General features: G+C 41.7%; 1 protein-coding gene across 2 annotated transcripts; it reads left to right on the forward strand.

Annotated features, from left to right (window-relative positions):
* The first annotated feature begins 1,258 nt into the window (after positions 1-1,258).
* LOC123754092 (lysophospholipase-like protein 1) lies at positions 1,259-15,796 on the forward strand. 2 transcript variants are annotated; one of them, XM_045736254.2, is made up of 5 exons: positions 1,259-1,530; positions 5,734-5,881; positions 10,798-10,919; positions 11,388-11,503; positions 15,556-15,796. In XM_045736254.2, exons 2-5 carry the CDS (start codon positions 5,748-5,750, stop codon positions 15,778-15,780), a joined length of 597 nt encoding a protein of 198 aa, XP_045592210.1. In that variant the 5' UTR covers positions 1,259-1,530; positions 5,734-5,747; the 3' UTR covers positions 15,781-15,796. The 2 variants fall into 2 exon arrangements, with proteins under 2 accessions (XP_045592210.1, XP_045592209.1); XM_045736253.2 differs by having other exon boundaries at positions 1,260-1,651.

The following is a 15,796-nucleotide window of genomic DNA, read 5'->3' on the forward strand; positions in this document are numbered from 1 at the left end:
TACCTTGTAAAATTCAACATATTAAGTCCCTTCCAGTTTGGCTTTTGTTCACAAAAAGAGTACCAATGATGTCATTATTAACCTGCTTGATATAATCCACACAGCACTTGACAGCCCTGGCAGTGTGTACATTACCAGGTCCCCAGGCAGGGTTGGCACCCCTGGCAGTGTGTACATTACCAGGTCCCCAGGCAGGGTTGGCAGCCCTGGCAGTGTGTACATTACCAGGTCCCCAGGCAGGGTTGGCAGCCCTGGCAGTGTGTACATTACCAGGTCCCCAGGCAGGGTTGGCAGCCCTGGCAGTGTGTACATTACCAGGTCCCCGGGCAGGTTGGCACCCCTGGCAGTGTGTACATTACCAGGTCCCCGGGCAGGGTTGGCACCCCTGGCAGTGTGTACATTAAAAGGTCCCCGGGCAGGGTTGGCACCGCTGGCAGTGTGTACATAACCAGGTCCCCAGGCCGGGTTGGCAGCCCTGGCAGTGTGTACATTACCAGGTCCCCGGGCCGGGTTGGCAGCCCTGGCAGTGTGTACATAACCAGGTCCCCGGGCAGGGTTGGCAGCCCTGGCAGTGTGTACATTACCAGGTCCCCGGGCAGGGTTGGCAGCCCTGGCAGTGTGTACATTACCAGGTACCCGGGCAGGGTTGGCACCCCTGGCAGTGTGTACATAACCAGGTCCCCGGGCAGGGTTGGTAGCCCTGGCAGTGTGGACATAACCAGGTCCCTGGGCAGGGTTGGCACCCCTGGCAGTGTGTACATAACCAGGTCCCCGGGCAGGGTTGGCAGCCCTGGCAGTGTGTACATTACCAGGTCCCCGGGCAGGGTTGGCAGCCCTGGCAGTGTGTACATTGCCAGGTCCCCGGGCAGGGTTGGCAGCCCTGGCAGTGTGTACATTACCAGGTCCCCGGGCAGGGTTGGCAGCCCTGGCAGTGTGTACATTACCAGGTCCCCGGGCAGGGTTGGCAGCCCTGGCAGTGTGTACATTACCAGGTCCCCGGGCCGGGTTGGCAGCCCTGGCAGTGTGTACATTACCAGGTCCCCGGGCAGGGTTGGCAGCCCTGGCAGTGTGTACATTACCAGGTCCCCGGGCAGGGTTGGCAGCCCTGGCAGTGTGTACATTACCAGGTCCCCGGGCAGGGTTGGCAGCCCTGGCAGTGTGTACATTACCAGGTCCCCGGGCAGGGTTGGCAGCCCTGGCAGTGTGTACATTACCAGGTCCCCGGGCAGGGTTGGCAGCCCTAGCAGTGTTTACATTACCAGGTCCCCGAGCCGGGTGGCCTCAGTAGTGCACAAGTCGTGGAAGGGTGAGGTGTTGCTCCTCTTCAGGGAAACCTCTCTCGCTGGACCACATTAAACAGGAAGAAATATTCCATCAACGTCTTCCAAGTCATCGTGAAGAACAGGAAGCACAATACTTTAGTGAACTGCAGCTTTAAATCAAATTAAACCTTCCTACAAGTAGCATTTTGAGACCAAAATAGGAATACTGACACACGTAGAGTTAAAGGAAGGTCGTGGAGTACACTGAGTGAGATTACTCACCAGAATGAGTACAATTTTTTTTTTTTTTTGTACAATGTTGCAGATGAGTGTAGTGAGTGGGAGCAGACCCAGCCACACTGCCTCTCTTATATTCCTGCACGGCTCAGGTGAGGCGTCTCGCCTGCTCCAGCCCTCTGAGATGTATATCCTTGTCTTAATATACATACTTGAGACGTCTCTCCTCCAGCCCTTTAAGATGTATATCCTTGTCTTAATATACATTCTTGAGACGTCTCTCCTCCAGCCCTTTAAGATGTATTTCCTTGTCTTAATATACATACTTGAGACGTCTCTCCTCCAACCCTTTAAGATGTATTTCCTTGTCTTAAGACTTTCGCGCTTTAGATTAGAGATAACTCGTCGCCGGTTTTTCTTACGATTCCGCATAACAGCCTACTTTTCTCGTCCATCGAAAAAATATTTCTATAAATTCCATTTTTTAACTGAAATGGATGGGGATACTTTTGTTTTGTAGAGAATTTATTTGCGAATTTTTTGGTACCAGAATGAATATTATATCACATAAACTTCTATGAGTAAAAAAAAAAATACACAAAGTATGTTTGGGGGTGTGGCGAGCGTGTGGCAGTGAGTTCCCTTTAGCCGTTGATATATCCAACACGTGGGAAATATTTGTATGTGTTATGTATATGTCTGTGTAGGGAATTTTACTGTGATCACTGTCATACAAATTATAAAATGTTTCAACAAGTATAAACATGACAAACATCAAACGAACGAAAACAATGCGTTCGTTTCTGCCACGAACGCATACTGAGCGACGTGGTTCTATATTTGGCGCTTCTCTTACACATGCTTTGTACAAATGTTATACAGTTCATCTTATAGAAAATTTTATTGCGAACACATTGGTATAAAAAAGAAATACGTACATAGAAAAGTAGGGTCAGGAAACGTATACACTTTCCAAGCATGATTTCCCCCCTGTGTTTTCGCCAGTGCGCTCGCGGCTAACTACTCTCCACTTCACACACTCTTGCGGGTGGGCAATTACCTATATTAAACATTCATATGCATATGTCCGTGTAGAGAATTTTATTGTGATTCCAATGATACCAAAATTAGCGATGTAGGACAACTGTAGGCTTCGCAACCATTAAGAGAGTGGAAACATTTTGTTGCTGTTTGGCGCTCTCGGCGAGTGATCTGCATAGTTTTTTATTTGGTGTTGATACTCCTTATGCTTGGGCGGCATTTTATAGGTATGCTCTTATAGACAATTCCATTGCGAACACAGTGATACCAAATTTAAATACGTGCGCCTTCAATTATTGTCAGGACAGTCAAAAGAGTGTACACTTTTTCGGTCTTACCGCGTAGGCGCGCGAAGTGCCGAAAGCATCTGGGGTATTGTTTTTTTTTGAGCGCCGAAAGCGCGAAAGTGTTAATATACATACTTGAGACGTCTCTCCTCCAGCCCTTTAAGATGTATTTCCTTGTCTTAATATACATACTTGAGATGTCTCTCCTCCAGCCCTTTAAGATGTATTTCCTTGTCTTAATATACATACTTGAGATGTCTCTCCTCCAGCCCTTTAAGATGTATTTCCTTGTCTTAATATACATTCTTGAGATGTCTCTCCTCCAGCCCTTTAAGATGTATTTCCTTGTCTTAATATACATTCTTGAGACGTCTCTCCTCTCACCATCAGTCACAATTATCTTCACTGTAGTCTCACTATCATCTTAATGCTGCCTTATTTTGTGTTTATGTTCTTTTATTTATATACAAGACGGTACATTATGTTGTGACATAATATTGGTGTTCTTATGTTCTTGTAGATTCCTGCAGCTCCTTAAGCTACCTGATGAATGTTATTATTAGTGATTGAGTGTGTCGAGGTGACAGGCAGCCAGAGTGTATATCTATATATGTTAGGCTTATATTGTGGTTCCCCCCCCCTGTTCCAAGGGTCAAACTACTGACCCCCCCCCCCAGGATGTAGCTCCACAACAAGCTGACTAACTCCTGGGTGCCTATTGACTGTTAGGTGAACAGATGCATTAGGTGATAGGCAATGTGTTCAACCATTTCTGGCCTATCTTGAGGTTGTCTTGTTAAGTTGTACTAAGGAAACGTAGCAGCTCTCAGATATCCATGTTTTCTGTGTTGTTAGGTAAGGCGAGTTTGTAAATTTTAGTACTGCTTATTTTGTATGTTGTGGTGAATCGAGAAAAGGGGCTGCTTGATACCTGCGTGGGCCGGTATGGTGTAATTACTCTTTACATAGAACATACACACAGTATATGGCTTACTGTTCCTACCCCTAAGTCATTACTCACAGTGTCCACAAAGTGTTGATGGCACTATACATCCTCATTGGATGGGGTTTTGGCATTGTTGTCTTGTCCAGTTTTCTTATGGCACATTCCTGCACATTTGCTTTTCCTTCCAGCTTTTTTCTTTCCTGTTGCTTTACTGCTAGAATCCACTCGATAAAACATCTAGATTATTAGGACCAATTAAAATTCTTAAATCTGTATTCTCAAGAGTGCAGGCAGGAGAGATAATTTACACGTGGAAAATATTAGAGGGGCTGGTCCCAAACCTGCACACAGAAATAACACCACATGAGACCAGAAGACATGGCAGGATGTGCAGAATACCCCCATTGAAGAGCAGAGGTGCAACAGGTACTCTGAGAGAGAACACTATCAACATCAGAGGCCCGAGACTGTTCAACACGCTTCCACTACACATAAGGGACATAACTGGCCGACCCCTCACAGTGTTCAAGAGAGAACTATCAACATCAGAGGCCCGAGACTGTTCAACACGCTTCCACTACACATAAGGGACATAACTGGCAGACCCCTCACAGTGTTCAAGAGAGAACTATCAACATCAGAGGCCCGAGACTGTTCAACACGCTTCCACTACACATAAGGGACATAACTGGCCGACCCCTCACAGTGTTCAAGAGAGAACTATCAACATCAGAGGCCCGAGACTGTTCAACACGCTTCCACTACACATAAGGGACATAACTGGCCAACCCCTCAGTGTTCAAGAGAGAGAGAACTCGATAAACACACCCAAAGGATACCTGTTCAACCAGGCTGTGATTAATATGTGAGCCTGTGGGCAGCTGCGTCCAACAGCCTTGTTGACCAGACCATCAACCAGGAGGCCTGGTCAGAGATCAGGCCGTGGGAATGTTGATCCCCAAAATCAACACAAGGTGTCAGTGGCAGTTGCATTAATGCACTTCACACACCTTGCCGGAACCCAGGATTTCATTTCTATGGTTTTGGCTGTTTTTTTCAGCTACAACCTTCCCTGTCATTTTTAGTTTGGGACAGTCATCCACCTCCCAGACGGATTCCTTTGATGTCCATCTCGGTGTACGTGATTCCCTATGTCTTGTGGCTGCAATTAGGTTTCCCCAGCCTGGGCAGGTGACATGGTTATGTCTGGGCTCCATGGACAATTGCCCATGTCTGGGAAATCAACATGGTGCCACTTCTCTTCCCTAAGTCTTTGCTTTCTGCCCCTTTCCCATGGGTAAGCCATTTTTTACCTGTCTGACCTTATGATTTTGTATTCCCTTTTAGCAATGCTGTTCTCTGTGGCACCATTATAAGCATGTACTGGGTAGCTACTGAGATGGCTAGTACAGAAAGACTATAGAGTGTAATGAAATGCCTCTCCTCCTGCGATTCCACAATAGCATTCCCACCCTGGTGGTCCCTCCATCCTTGTGGGGTTTAGGACAATACGGGTGGTGTGAGAGTGAGGGTCGAGACCCTGGATATCCTGGTCTACCATCGGGCTTTGGTCAGGCAAATTGGGACAAGGGTTGTTGAGCCATTGTGAGCTATGGTTTGTCTTGTTTTCCTACTTTCATATCTACCTCCAGAGCAGTGGGTTTTTTTTCACTTCCAACTTTCTGTGCAATTTCCATAGTTTTAGAACATTTGTTCCACTTGCTTTCCTTGTCTTGGAAACCAATTCTTATTTTTTTCTTTTTATGGTGCATAATCTTGGGAAATTTGTATGTTCTAAAGGCTCTGAGCAGCTACTGAAAAACCTACACAGAAAGCGGCATTTTATCAATACTTATATTGAACATTTTGTCTTTGATCATACAGTATCTGTAAATGCTGACTTGCTCTGTTAATGTGTAACTAACTATAAATCACTCGCCTCATATTCTTCTTTGTACAGGTGGCACTGGTCCTATGGCAAAAGAAGGAATAAAGATGATATATGGCAAAAACTTCATTTTTCCGCATATCCGCATCTTGTACCCAACTGCTCCGCTGATACCCTATACCCCATCGGCTGGTTGCCTACGGCACGTTTGGTTTAATAGGTAGTTCATTTTGGTTTGTTTGTTATTTTGAGAAGTTTCTATATATAGTGAGACTAATGAAAATTGTTAGATACAATTGAATTTTGTTTTCTGCATTTGTAGTAAAATTACAGTACTGTACTGTATAGTCCATGTGTATGGAGCACTTAGAGTAAGACAGAACAGTTAATAGTGTGGTTTGTTATAGTTACTCTTTAAAAACTCTTTACAATAGTCAGTACAGTACATAGGATTTTGCTAAAGCATTTGATAAGGTACCACATGAATTACAGGCCCATGGAATAAATGGTAAAATATTAAGATGGATAAAACAATGGTTGAAGGAAAGAAAACAAAGTGTCGTGCTAAACAGAAATGAATCTGAATGGAGAAATATGATAAGTGGGGTGCCACAAGGGTTCATTTTGGGGCCAACCTTTTTTGTCATATACATCAATATATATGTGAGAAAGCTGCATGAACGCACAAGCCATATATCACAAAGAACTCTTTGACCCGGCCAGGATTCGAACCCATGCCGTCCAGGATCACCCCTAAACGTACACAGTACCGTGACCACCGCAACAATGATCGTCTATCATTGACAATCCAAGACGATCATTGGTGTGGTGGTCACGGTACTGTGAACGTTTAGGGGTGATCCTGGACGGCATGGGTTCGAATCCTGGCCGGGTCAAAGAGTTCTTAGTGATCAATATATAATATATATATATATATATATATATATATATATATATATATATATATATATATATATATATATATATATATATATATATATATTATTAAATATGACCGAAAAAGTAAGATTAATAATTCTAACACGAATTTTCTCAATCTTTCGTACATTACGCTTCACTGTTGGAGGTAAATCAAAAATCACTTCTCCAAAATTCATTTTTATTTCTAGTCTGACGCGACACGGGCGCGTTTCGTAAAACTTATTACATTTTCAAAGACTTCACAAATACACAACTGATTAGAACTTACGTATCTCTGAGTTTATATCTACATTTGAGTGAGGTGGGAAGGGTGATGTGGCATTAGAACAAGATGGGATATTAATAGGGTATTAAAAGTATCAACACAAGACAGAACAGAAACAATGGGTATTGAATAGAAGTGTTTGTAGAAAGCCTATTGGTCCATATTTCTTGATGCTTCTATATTGGAGTGGAGTCTTGAGGTGGGTAGAATATAGTTGTGCAATAATTGGCTGTTGATTGCTGGTGTTGACTTCTTGATGTGTAGTGCCTCGCAAACGTCAAGCCGCCTGCTATCGCTGTATCTATCGATGATTTCTGTGTTGTTTACTAGGATTTCTCTGGCGATGGTTTGGTTATGGGAAGAGATTATATGTTCCTTAATGGAGCCCTGTTGCTTATGCATCGTTAAACGCCTAGAAAGAGATGTTGTTGTCTTGCCTATATACTGGGTTTTTTGGAGCTTACAGTCCCCAAGTGGGCATTTGAAGGCATAGACGACGTTAGTCTCTTTTAAAGCGTTCTGTTTTGTGTCTGGAGAGTTTCTCATGAGTAGGCTGGCCGTTTTTCTGGTTTTATAGTAAATCGTCAGTTGTATCCTCTGATTTGTCTAGATGTAACAATCATGGAAAAGGGCGGAGGTTTCCACACTGCAGTCTACACTAAGGAAACAAACATAGGAATGTGCCTAAATGCCAACAGCGACTGCCCTGACAGGTACAAGAGGAGTGTTGTTAACGCATACGTCGACCGTGCTCTCAGCCACAGCTCAGAATGGAAGCAAGTCGACGAAGAACTCTGTAGGGTAAGGCAGGTCCTAGTCAATAACGGCTTCTCCAATGGTTTCATCGAAGACATCATAAGAAGGAAAGTGAAAAGTCATGCAACCTCTGAAGAGACAACTAACACAACACCTATACCCCCTATTAGACTATTTTACAGGAACTTCTTTTCCACAGCTCATAAAACGGAGGAAAGGGTCCTGAAAGATATTGTTAATAGAAACGTTATCCCTACAGACAAAAATCAGAGGATACAACTGACGATTTACTATAAAACCAGAAAAACGGCCAGCCTACTCATGAGAAACTCTCCAGACACAAAACAGAACGCTTTAAAAGAGACTAACGTCGTCTATGCCTTCAAATGCCCACTTGGGGACTGTAAGCTCCAAAAAACCCAGTATATAGGCAAGACAACAACATCTCTTTCTAGGCGTTTAACGATGCATAAGCAACAGGGCTCCATTAAGGAACATATAATCTCTTCCCATAACCAAACCATCGCCAGAGAAATCCTAGTAAACAACACAGAAATCATCGATAGATACAGCAATAGCAGGCGGCTTGACGTTTGCGAGGCACTACACATCAAGAAGTCAACACCAGCAATCAACAGCCAATTATTGCACAACTATATTCTACCCACCTCAAGACTCCACTCCAATATAGAAGCATCAAGAAATATGGACCAATAGGCTTTCTACAAACACTTCTATTCAATACCCATTGTTTCTGTTCTGTCTTGTGTTGATACTTTTAATACCCTATTAATATCCCATCTTGTTCTAATGCCACATCACCCTTCCCACCTCACTCAAATGTAGATATAAACTCAGAGATACGTAAGTTCTAATCAGTTGTGTATTTGTGAAGTCTTTGAAAATGTAATAAGTTTTACGAAACGCGCCCGTGTCGCGTCAGACTAGAAATAAAAATGAATTTTGGAGAAGTGATTTTTGATTTACCTCCAACAGTGAAGCGTAATGTACGAAAGATTGAGAAAATTCGTGTTAGAATTATTAATCTTACTTTTTCGGTCATATTTAATAATATATGTCTACAGGAAAGACTGCTACCAAAATATACTAATATATATATATATATATATATATATATATATATATATATATATATATATATATATATATATATATATATACTGTATATATATGTATATATATATATATATATATATATATATATATATATATATATATATATATATATATATATATATATATATATATATATATATATATACATACATATACATATACATCCATCCATCCATCCATCCATGATACAGATGAGAATATTTTCAACCCACATCATCAAATTTGTAGACAACACAAAGATTTATGGTAAAGTGGGAAGTGATAATGATATTGAAGCCTTACAAAGAGACCTACGTGAACTCCACAAATGGTCAGAAGACTGGCAAATGCTTTTTAATATCGCCAAATGCAAGACCATGCATGTGGGACGTAACAACCCATGCCACGACTACCAAATTAATAGCATTACATTACAGCAGATTGATGAAAAAAAGGGACCTAGGAGTCAAAATCCACCACTCATTAAAAGTTGTTCAACAGGTGGATGCAGCAGTCAGAAAAGCTAACCAAACTCTTTGGATAATCAAGCGTACTTTTGACTATAACGGAAGGTGATGGTTCAGATATATTAATCTCTGGTGCGCCTCCATTTGGATTACTATATGCAGGCATGGAAACCTCATCTTCAGAAGGACATAGCTGCTTTGGAGAAAGTTCAATACCGGGCAACAAAAGTCATTCTAGAGTCGAGTAATCTCCCATATTAGGAACGCTTGAGGCCACATGGCTAACATCACTGCAAACCAGGCATGACAGGGCGGATCTCATTGAAACTTTTAAATACTGAACAAGTTACAGGATGTTGATCTGGATATTTTCTTCAGGTCAGATGTAACACAAATAAGGAGCAATGGTTTCAAGCTCGGCAAGCCACAAGGTAGGACTAAGAACCAGTCTCCATGGTGTAGTGGTAAGACACTCGCCTGACGTTCCGTGAGCGCTTTGTCATGGGTTCATATCCTGGCCGGGAAGGATTTACTGAGCGCAAATCCTTAACTGTAGCCTCTGTTTAACTGAACAGTAAAATGGGTACTTGGTTGTAAAAACGATTCTTCATGGCGGGGATTGTATTCCAGGGACCTGCCCAAAACGCTACGCGTACTAGTGGCTGTGCAAGAATGTAACAACTCTTATATATATCTCAAAACAAACAAACAAAAAAAAAAAAAAGAGAGAGAGAGAGAGAGAGAGAGAACAGGAGATGCTTTTTCACCCATAAGATTGTTAACCCATGGAATTGCCTACCCGCCGAAGCTGTAACTGCCAAAACTGTGTTATTTTAAAATATACAGTACTGTACTTAGCAAAGATCAAAGTAAATGGGTGGGGGGACCTTCGACAAGTTGCTGGCTTCCTGTCCAGAAGGTTGTCACCTTGTCCAGATCCAGGCATCATGGCATCAGCCGATATATGCAAGACCCCCCTTGTATATTCTGTATTTTTCCACGTTTTCATTTCCTTGTGAGAAATGCATCATTTTTCTATAGAAAATTGTAGTTTTCCTCGTCAAGGCACCAAAGGGAGGAAGCCCTCCAGGAAGCTATTGGAGCCGCCCCCAATATACAGTATTTCCTAATGTAATGAAGCATCACTATCTTTGAGGCATATCTGTTGCTCCCCGTTCCTTCCCTGTCTTTCCATTCTTCCTCCTGTATGGTTTATTACATGTGCTAGAGTGTGATGAGGTTTGGCCAGTCTTTACCTGGTTGGAGTGTGGCATTTGGGTGATTTCCAAAAATTGCTCAGAGCAAATTTGAGTGTTTTGTGATATCCTTTCATTTTTACAGGTACAGTAGCTTACATTTGTAATGGGTTGGTCACTTCCGATGTCTTCCCTTCTCCTATGAGTTAAGTCATTATGGAATGATGGACGGCGATGATCACGGGATGTTGACGTAGTGTCATAAGTAGAGGTGTGGGATTTGTTTCACTTGACACTAATTTTGTTTTGCTTTTTACTTTGGTTTGAAGGTATGGAATAAATACAATCATAATCAAAGTTTAAATCTAAAAAATTATTTTTATTTAATTGGCAGACACAGTATATCACTTGCTGCTCCAGAAGACCTAACAACTATTGAACCAATTGCTGAGGAAATTAACAAACTCATTGACAAAGAAGTTAAAGAAGGAATTGATGTCAAGAGAATTATTTTGGGTGAGTATTTTTTAGTGATTTGATATACAAGTTAAAACGGTTTAAGTTCTTGGTAAAATATACAATTATTGTATATTTCTTTTCATTATCTCAAGACGTAAGTGTTTTGGTCCGTAGTATCAACTTCTGGTTGTGATATACTCTGTTTCTACATGATTTAGTTTCAACTGGTTGGGCAACTATGGTTGAATTACTGTACAGTATATGTACTTTAAGAAAGGTATACAGTAGAGTACATATATTACCATCACTGGAAATAATTAAATAATTTTATACAATGTTTCCGAGCAGAAGGCATTTTATTTAAAACGTAGAGCTACAAAAATAGCATTGGAATATATTGCAACATCAGTTTTAGTTCATTGAGAAGAAACCTTAAGTAAGATTACCAGTAATGGCATGTTCTGTTGTTCCTTGCAGGTATTCTGTAATGTAATTTCTATAATTTCATAAATCTTTCACATGCAGGAGGATTTTCTATGGGGTCAAGTTTGGCAATGCAGATGGGATATCGGTTCCGCAGAGATATTGGAGGCGTGTTTGTGTTGTCGTCATTTTTGAACCAGTATTCCAAGGTGTATGAGGTTAGGACATATTTCCAAACTTAAATCTTATATATGATAACTATGGCCTGTGCTATTGAGATGAAGTACAGTATACAATTACAAATTAAATATTTCAAGACCATACTATACTGTAGTTCAGTAAATTGTTGCTTACCTAGCTAGAACATAGTGTGGTGTAACCTTGTGTAGCTTTAAGGGGACCTGAATCATTGCCATCGGTGAAAAATATTGAAAACCCTGAAATACAGTAAAACATGTTTTAAGAAAAATATTCATAAAATGTGGTAACGCGTTGCTGCATAAAATGACTTTATCTTGAGGTTATCTTAAGATGATTTCGGGGCTTAGCGTCCCCGCGGCCCTGTCCTTGACCAGGCCTCCTTTTTGTTACACACCCCCAGGAAGCAGCCCGTAGCAGCTGTCTAACTCCCAGGTACCTATTTATTGCTAGGTAACAGGGGCATCAGGGTGAAAGAAACATTTTTGCCTATTTGTCTTCGCCTCCATCGGGAATCGAACCCGGAACCTCAGGACTACGAATCCGAAGCGCTGTCCACCCAGCTGTCAGGTGCCCATAATGACCTTATGATGGTTATCTCCGTATATCCATCCATATGTACCATACATATAGTATATTATGCCTTTTATCCTGTTTCCTTCCTGGCTTTGTGCCCTGGAGAGGTCACTCCAGACCGACAACCAGAGCGCAACTCCAAAGTCTCCAATGACTGATGGATGCCTACTTATCCTGTTTCTCTATTGGGCTGACTGCCCCAGACAGCTCATGTGGTCCACGTGCACTAGAACATCTTGTGTTATATAGAGTAATTATTCTATATATGAATATATATATATATACACAGTACAGCACTTGTTCTGTACTCATTTGGCAGCTCTTAACACGTTGGCAGCTCTCAATTGGTGGGAGATATCGGTGACTCATGAATCATTGGATAGAGTAAATCTGCACTATGTCTTTCAGCAACAATATACACTAAATCACCCATTTTACACCTGTGGTAATATTGTTTTTACCTGAATGTAATTGCATGCAATGTCACCATTGTACATATGGCAGATTCTTCACAAAATTATTGGAATCCAGCAAAATATGAGAGCAAGTATGCAGGGCCTGGGTGCACAGTCGAGTAAGAGTCCTGAGGTTGGTCTCCTCTGGCTTAGTTCACCCGGGTCCTGATTCACATTGATTGTGGGAATCTTCTCAATGCAAGTGAAACATTTTTAATGGACTCCTTGGGTCCATCACATTTGTTGTGACTAATATGCTGTTTGGTGATGAAGACACCAGGGCTGAAGGCTCGAGTGTGAGCAGTGGTAGTATTTAGAAGTGGTTTAACGAAATGCAGCATAAAGCTTAACAGTAGTTTTTTTTATACAGCTTAACCATTAATACAATGGATGCTTGATTTACTCTAGATTGATGTCAGCAAGGCTGTTATCTCATTAGAGAGACCTGGGACATCTCGGTAATTGATCTTAGTCCCTTGTGGACAAAACGTAACTAAAGTGGTCGACAACCAATCACTATCTTGGCTTTCCTGACAATGCCAGTGTGCAAAGGGACACAGGAGACCACTTTACCCACACCACGAACAATGGCTCTGTGCTAACTGGTGGCTTTTGGTATTAACAAGTTCAAAGTAGTTTTGAGTGAACCACCTTTTCTGACTGAATTGCTTGGAGTCATTTCGATGCATCGTTTTCTGTGAGCTTGCAGTTGTCTGGGAAGCTTCGCTGACTTTCTGAATGCTTTCCCAGGAAGAGTGATGGTAACAGTTGCCTACTCTGTGCCTCTGTGAGGGGAAAGGGGTGTGCAGGTTCTGCCTCTGGTCTCTGGTAGGGCCAGATAAGAATACTATGACTTGACCCAGTAGTGGGGAAGCCATCTCGGTAAGATAGCTTCAGGGAACCGCCAAGACTCGACCAGGAGGAAATGTTTCATTAGATTCAACGCTAGTTTTATAGATGTTATGTCTCTTCAAATTGCTGCAGACTACTTGATTTTTTGCTGTTTTTTATTGTATGATAAAATCATTCTACAACAGGTTCATTGCATCTCTTGTGATAATGCAATGTATAAATTTGTGTAATTACCCAAGTGTAGTTACAGGATGAGAGCTACGCTTGTGGTGTCCCGTCTTCTCAGTCCTCTTTGTCATATAACGCTTTGAAACTACTGACAGTTTTGGCCTCTATTGCCTTCTCACTTAGCTTGTTCCAACCATCTACCACTCTGTTTGCAAAAGATAACTATCTAATATTATTTTTGGCACCTTTGTTTCCTAGGCTTGAATCTGTTTTCTTGATGATGACCAGACCACACTAGAAGGTGAAGGGACGACAACGTTTCGGTCCGTCCTGGACCATTCTCAAGTCGATTGTGACTTGACTTATTGTGACTTAAGTCACAATCGACTTGAGAATGGTCCAGGACGGACCGAAATGTCGTCGTCCCTTCACCTTCTAGTGTGTGGTCTGGTCAATATACTTTAGCCACGTTATTGTGACTCATCGCCTGCCTATGTTTTCTTGTTCTTGAAGTTGCTGGTTTCAGGAACTCTTCATCAATTTGGTCAATTCCTATTATTATGTACTGTATACAGTGTTAATTGCCTGTGCTCAGACGAATACATGGATCATAACTTGCATGACAACATGAAGTGACTGCCAGTTCTGCTGCTTTACAGACGGTATATAATGAAACTTTAAACCAGATGACTTGTCACAATTGTTGACATTCCACAATACAGCAGACTGACAAATACAAAAATTTTATACATGTCTGTCTAGTACATACAGTAGTTTGGTTAGTTTACGGAGGTAAATAATTTTTTTTTTTTTTTTTTTGAGATATATACAAGAGTTGTTACATACTTGTACAGCCACTAGTACGCGTAGCGTTTCGGGCAGGTCCCTGGAATACGATCCCCTGCCGCGAAGAATCGTTTTTTCATCCAAGTACACATTTTACTGTTGCGTTAAACAGAGGCTACAGTTAAGGATTTGCGCCCAGTAAATCCTCCCCGGCCAGGATACGAACCCATGACATAGCGCTCGCGGAACGCCAGGCGAGTGTCTTACCACTACACCACGGAGACCGTTAATTCACTGTAAACTTAAGAGAACGTCCTAAACACAACATAATGTGAATGTCTGATTCAGCCAATGAGTCACAATAATGTGGATGAAGATATGATGAAAAAAGGAGGCCTGGTCGAGGACCGGGCTGCGGGGACGCTAAGCCCCAAAATCATCTCAAGATAACCATCTCAAGGTGATGATCAAGTCACACATCAGAAGATGAGAAAAACAACATTTTGGTCCATCGTGGACCATTATCAAGTCTTGTGTGCAACTTGATAATGGTCTGAATGTCTGTATGACTTGAACATCTGACAATGAGAATAAAATTTAAATGACTAATATAAACTAATCATTCAATGACTTCATACCGTAAATTTTCACATCCTCAACATTCAATCAACAGATTCTGTTGATTGAGAAATATTCAGAGAGGACAATACTCCATTTCACAGCTAATTTTCATATAGCTGCTTGCTTTTATTATTTTTATGGACCTTGGTTAGACACAATTATCTACCGGTAATCACTTATTTATTGGCAGTGCCTTCTTCCTTGACGCTACCATGCACACAACCCAACCACTTGGGCTGAATGGTAGAATGACGGTCTCATGCAGGTCGACGTTCCATCCCCGACCATCCAAGTGGTTGGGCACCATTCCTTTCCCCCGTCCCATCCCAAATCCTTATCCTGACCCCTTCCCAGTGCTGTATACAGTAGTCATAATGGCTGGGCACTTTCTCCCTGATAGTTCCCTTCCCTACCATGCACACAATCTTTGTTTCATCACGGCTTTATATGTGTGTGTCATTTTAAGCTCTTTTGCTTAAATCTTCTTTGTAGCAGTTAAATTTGGAGATAAGTGATTGTGGAAAATTGTTAGGCTGAATTGTGCATTTAATTGGGAAATGCTTTGTCACCTATATATTAATGTGTTTTCTGAAATTCATTTTCTCTTTACATAGGTCCTGGATTCTTCGTTAGATAGTGATCATCCCCCGTTGTTCATGTGTCATGGAGAAAAGGATGATGTTGTGCCTTACACTTGGGGTGAACGCACCTTCGAAGAACTACGGAAGCGAGGAGTAAAAGGAGAATTTCATTCATTCTCCAATTTGTACCATAATATAAGCAAAGAAGAATTGGTCATGTTAAAAGAGTGGATTCTCAAACAACTTCCGGATGATTAAAAATATTAAGACAAAA

This window comes from Procambarus clarkii, chromosome 6, assembly GCF_040958095.1.
Source record: "Procambarus clarkii isolate CNS0578487 chromosome 6, FALCON_Pclarkii_2.0, whole genome shotgun sequence".
In the NCBI taxonomy this organism is placed as follows: domain Eukaryota; kingdom Metazoa; phylum Arthropoda; class Malacostraca; order Decapoda; family Cambaridae; genus Procambarus; species Procambarus clarkii.

What these genes read in the sequence shown, in the direction of transcription:
- LOC123754092 (XM_045736253.2), top strand. Translation starts at nt 1,549, where the DNA reads ATGAGTACAATTTTTTTTTTTTTTTGTACAATGTTGCAGATGAGTGTA. An exon ending in TGTCAAGAGAATTATTTTGG is followed by an intron (nt 10,920 to 11,387) that starts GTGAGTATTTTT and finishes TTTCACATGCAG; the next exon opens with GAGGATTTTCTATGGGGTCA. An exon ending in AGTATTCCAAGGTGTATGAG is followed by an intron (nt 11,504 to 15,555) that starts GTTAGGACATAT and finishes CTCTTTACATAG; the next exon opens with GTCCTGGATTCTTCGTTAGA.